The following is a 4438-nucleotide window of genomic DNA, read 5'->3' on the forward strand; positions in this document are numbered from 1 at the left end:
GGCGCGGCGGCAGCTACCTTGGGCGCCGGCGGGCTCCGGGTGCTTCTTCCACTGGCGGCCGAGGTCCTTCAGGGGCAGCGCGGGGGGCTCGAGGCGCTGGAGCCGCTGCAGCCGGTCCTCCAAGCTCCGGGCGGCCTCCAGCACCGGCGCGGGGTCTGCGGGACGGAGGACGGAGGCGGTGAGGGGCCGCGACGGGTCCTCGCCCACCCTCCCGGCACCTGCCCGCGCCGGGACCCCCCGGCGCAGCCACAGCCATGCCGGGGCCGCCACCGGTCCCCCTTGGCAGCGGTGGCTACGCGAGACCCTCRTGACCCCAGCCACCCCACGACCTCCACGCCGGTGGCCGTGGTGGGACCGGCATAGCGGCAGTAGTTGCCCTGGGACCCCTGCGGTGGTGGTGGTCACCCCAAGRCTCCAGTGAGCAACCACCCTGGGACCCGTGGACCCAGCAAACACCCCAGGTCGGTTGCCCCAGTTCTGGGGTTGGTCACCCCAGGACTGCCATGGCAGCAGCCACCTTGGGATCCTGGTGACCTCCCCGGGACCACCCTGGCAGCAGCCACCTCAGGACCCCAGTGACCACCCCAGAACCTTGGTGGCCACCCCAGAACCATCGTGGTGGCAGCCACCTTGGGACCCTGGTGACCATCCCAAGAGCCTGGTGGCTGCCCTAGGATGCTGGTGGCCACCCCAGGACCAYTGAGGCATCAGCCACCTGAGGACCCCAGTGAAAACCCCAGGACCTTGGTGGCAGCCACCTCAGGATCCCAGTGACTAGCCCAGAACCTTGGTAGCCACCCTAGAACTATCATGGTGGAGCCTCCTGGRGATCCTGGTGACCATCCCAAGACCCCAGTGGCCACTCTGGGATGCTGGYGGCCACCCCAGGACCACTGTGGCAGCAGCCACTCCAGGACCTTGGTCGCCACCCCAGAATCATCATGGTGGCAGCCACCTTGGGACCCTGGTGACCACCCCGAGACCCCTGCGGCGGTGGCCACCCCAGGACCCCGCTGGTGGCCACCGCGGGCGCAGAGGGTGGGCGGCTGCACGGCGGCACGCAGGTGTGCGCGGGGCCGTCCGTCTTCCCTCTGTCAGCACTACACCGTCATTAGCCAGTGTCTGCTCAGCAGGGTGTGCCATTATGTCTCCCAGGGCTGATGTAATTATACATTGACATAATTAACCCAGCAAGCCCATTAAGCAGGCCAGCTAAAAATTCATCTATAATTATTTGTTGTGTGCATGCTAATGAGTCCATCTGCACTGCCATTGTACAACATGAACAAATTAATTTACAAGTCTGGATTTTTTAATAAGTTCAAGAAAATGCCTCCTATCGAGCCAGGTTAATATAGGTTTAGATTAAAAAAAAAAGAAAGAAAGAAAGAAAAAAAAGAAAGAGGAAAGAAAATAGAATCAAATTCTCCAGGGTCAAAAAGTTGGATAAACGGGGAAGTGGGACGAGCTGGGTGCGCTGCTGTACGGCACACGCTCGTGGCACGTGTCCAAGGGTGAAAAAAATAGTAACGGTAATGGGGGAAGAACAAAAAAAACCACCCAAACAACTGGCTGCTCCGAGCGGGACGAGAAGGCGATTCCCAGGCGCGGAGCAGGGCCGGGCCGGGGCGCCCGCCCGCTCCGCCTGCCGCTCCGTCTCCTGCCGGCACCGCGGGAGCGAGCGCTGTGCATATAAATACACATATTTATACATGTAAATTTATATATTTATGTATATATAATTTATAATAAATTTTTATATTTATATACGTATTTATACAAAGCGTTGCCACTAGCTGGCGGTGTTGCACGTGCTTCWGGCGGCGGCAGCGGTGGTGCAGGAGGGCGCCGGGGTCCCGCACCCCGGCTGGAGCGGGGCGAGCCGTCCCGGCACGCGCCGCGGCCCGTCGTCCGCGCCGCGCCGCGCCGCCGGGCCCGGGAGCAGCGCGAGCCCTACGAAACCCTCGGCGAGCCCGAGCCGGCCTTAAATCACACCATCCCCAACGACAGTGACGTTAATTATGCTTTTAACACGTTTTACTGCTTCCCCCCCCCCTTCCCTTCCCGCCGCATCTGTGTGAACAATATCCCAAAGATTTACGGTTTTCTCCCGTAATTACAGCACGCCGGCAGCTCGCTTATCAAAATACTTGCTGAGCAATCAGGCTCCGTCGGAGGCTCTGCCAGAGATTTGTGTTGACAGCAGCCATTCAAAGCAAAAAACAAAAAAACCCGTCGAATCAGGACTTCTGCGGCGCCCCTGCAGCGCCGCGCGCGGAGCTCGCCGACGCGGCGCCTCGGGGAGCCCGGCAGCCAGGACGGGCGGCCGAGCTGACGCCTGTGGTTCTCGCAGGATAAAACTTAACGAGGGCAAAAATCCGGTCTCCCCAATTCCCCTAAGAAATCGCTAAAAGGAGCGCCGGCTCCCAGCCGCGCCCGGCCCGAAGCACGCCGTAAGACGGAGCTCGGTCGCTGCCGCCGACTTACCGTCGAAAAGACACCTGGGGAGAGCTGCCGCGTTACTACAAGGGCCGAGCAAATGTATTCCTTTTCTAACGTCAAGATGCATTTGGCTCAGGGGCTGAAACACAGCGATGGCAAAAGCTGTTTCCGCTGGTCCGGCCGGCCGGTATTTCCAGAGCAACATGCAGAAGGGGGCGGCGGCGGCGGTGCCGGCGGCGGTGCGCTGCTGGCTCCTCGCGGGCTCCGGTCCGGGCGCTAGCGGGACGGCGGCGAGCGGTGCGTTACGCGGCCGGGGCGCCGCCGCCTTCCTCACCTGGAGCTTCGGTCGACGGCTCGTAAGCGCCCGGGCAAGCCGTCTGGGCCTCCGCGCTCCTTTCGCTAAGTGCAATCACCTGCAGGGGAGCAGCGGGGAAAGAGGGGTGAGGAGAGGGGCTCTGCGGAGCAGCCGACGCTCCAGGCTCCCGGAGAACACCCCGCCGGGCACGGGAACGGCGCGGCTCYGCCACCCGTCCRTCTGTCCGTCCGTCCGTCCGTCCKTCCGGGCGATGCTCGGGGAGCAGCCCGGCGAGCAGGGCACGAGGCCGGCGCCGCTTTCCCCGCGGGAAGCGCCGGGCCGGGCGGCCGCGACGTCGCGCCGCTCCAAACCGTCGGCGTGCTCCGAGTCAGCGGAAATCATAATTTAATGCCGCCGCTTAAACAAGACTTTTTGCCTGTTACCGCGCTCGCCGGGCCGCGGGCGGCTCCCGGGGCGCCCCGTTTGCCAAGCTCCCCCTTCCCGGCGGCCTTCCCGGCTCCCCGTTAGCAACAGCGCTGTAATTAACCAACCACTAGCGAGGGGCTAATTGCCAACCAAGCCCCCCAGCACCTCGCCGGGCGCGAGGCAGAGGGCAGCCGCCTCCTGCCGCCTTCCTCCTCCTCCTCCTCCTCCTCCTCGCCAGGAAAGCTCGCGCCGCCCCGGGCTCGGCAGCCCCCGAGCGAGCCGCCGCCGCCTTCCCGCTCGCAGCCCCCGGAGCACGCAGGTCTGCTTCTCCGTCGTTAAAATCGCACGAGCCGGGCTTTTATCGTTATTTTTTTTTCTTTCCTTTTAGCACGGAGGACGCGAACCTGCCTCGTCGTCGCCGTGCTCGCGGCGGAGGAAGGCCGCGGCGCTCGCCGAGGCGCCGCCGGAGCGGCGCGGGGTGATGGATCGCGTTCACGGCTGGTGGCTTTCCAGCAAAGCAATTATCGCTGCAGCGCGCGTAATAGCCTAATTAATTACTATTGTCGGGCTGGCCTCTGCGCCGTGATTATACCTCCCGAAGCCAACTTTCTAAACATTTGGAAGCAGGAATATTATTATAATTGACTGACAAAATGGCAAAGCTCCCCCTCTCCCCCCTCTCCCGGACGGAGCGGCTCAGCTGATCGCCCTCCCCGGACGGAGGCTCCTTCCCGGAGGCTCCTTCCTCCGCCGGCGCCGCCGGAGCCGGAGCGTCTCCGCTGCAGAGCCGCCGGATTCGCCTCGCACCGCCGCACCGGGGCCGGTTGATTCCTACATGCACGAGATCAAGTGCGGGATAAGTGGTCGGTTATTTCCATCTAAATACTCGCGGCAGTAAAACGCAAACGAGCTCTTTTAAAAGAGGAGGAACAGCTGTCGGGGGAGAGAGCAGCAGCGGAGACCCCACACGGTAAAGAAAACCGATGAAAAAAACAACTGATGACAAAAAAACCCTCAAATCTTCGCTATTTTCCTCTCTTTTTGCTGATGGATAAAGTCTGGGAGGAAAGGAGGAGAACGGGAGGGCTGGAGGAGCCGCCGGCGGCRAAGGCGGATCGCTCCGAGCGGCTCCCGGGGCGGAAAAGCGGGAGGCGCCCGAGAYATCCCTAATTATTTTCCGGAGAAACATTCCTCGCCTTTGGAAACCCGCGTTGCGCTCCGGGCCCTCGCGCCGCGCTCACGGGGCCCGAAAGCAGCCGGCCTCCAAAGGACCAA

The 4438-nt window shown here is 62.5% G+C and overlaps 1 protein-coding gene across 1 annotated transcript in view; it reads right to left on the reverse strand.

Annotated features, from left to right (window-relative positions):
- Positions 1-4438, reverse strand: part of CUX2 (cut like homeobox 2) — a 43011-nt gene that overhangs the window by 10724 nt on the left and 27849 nt on the right. Inside the window, exons 3-4 of the mRNA XM_085311615.1 lie at positions 2777-2855; positions 6-155 (exon numbers count right to left, since the gene is read on the reverse strand). Of these exons, the coding sequence (XP_085167741.1) occupies positions 6-155; positions 2777-2855 (229 nt within the window). The remainder of the gene's footprint in view (positions 1-5; positions 156-2776; positions 2856-4438) is intronic.

The sequence above is a fragment of the Rhea americana genome, unplaced genomic scaffold (genome assembly GCF_003343005.1).
Source record: "Rhea americana isolate MKP2758 unplaced genomic scaffold, rheAme1 scaffold_346, whole genome shotgun sequence".
NCBI lineage: Eukaryota > Metazoa > Chordata > Aves > Rheiformes > Rheidae > Rhea > Rhea americana.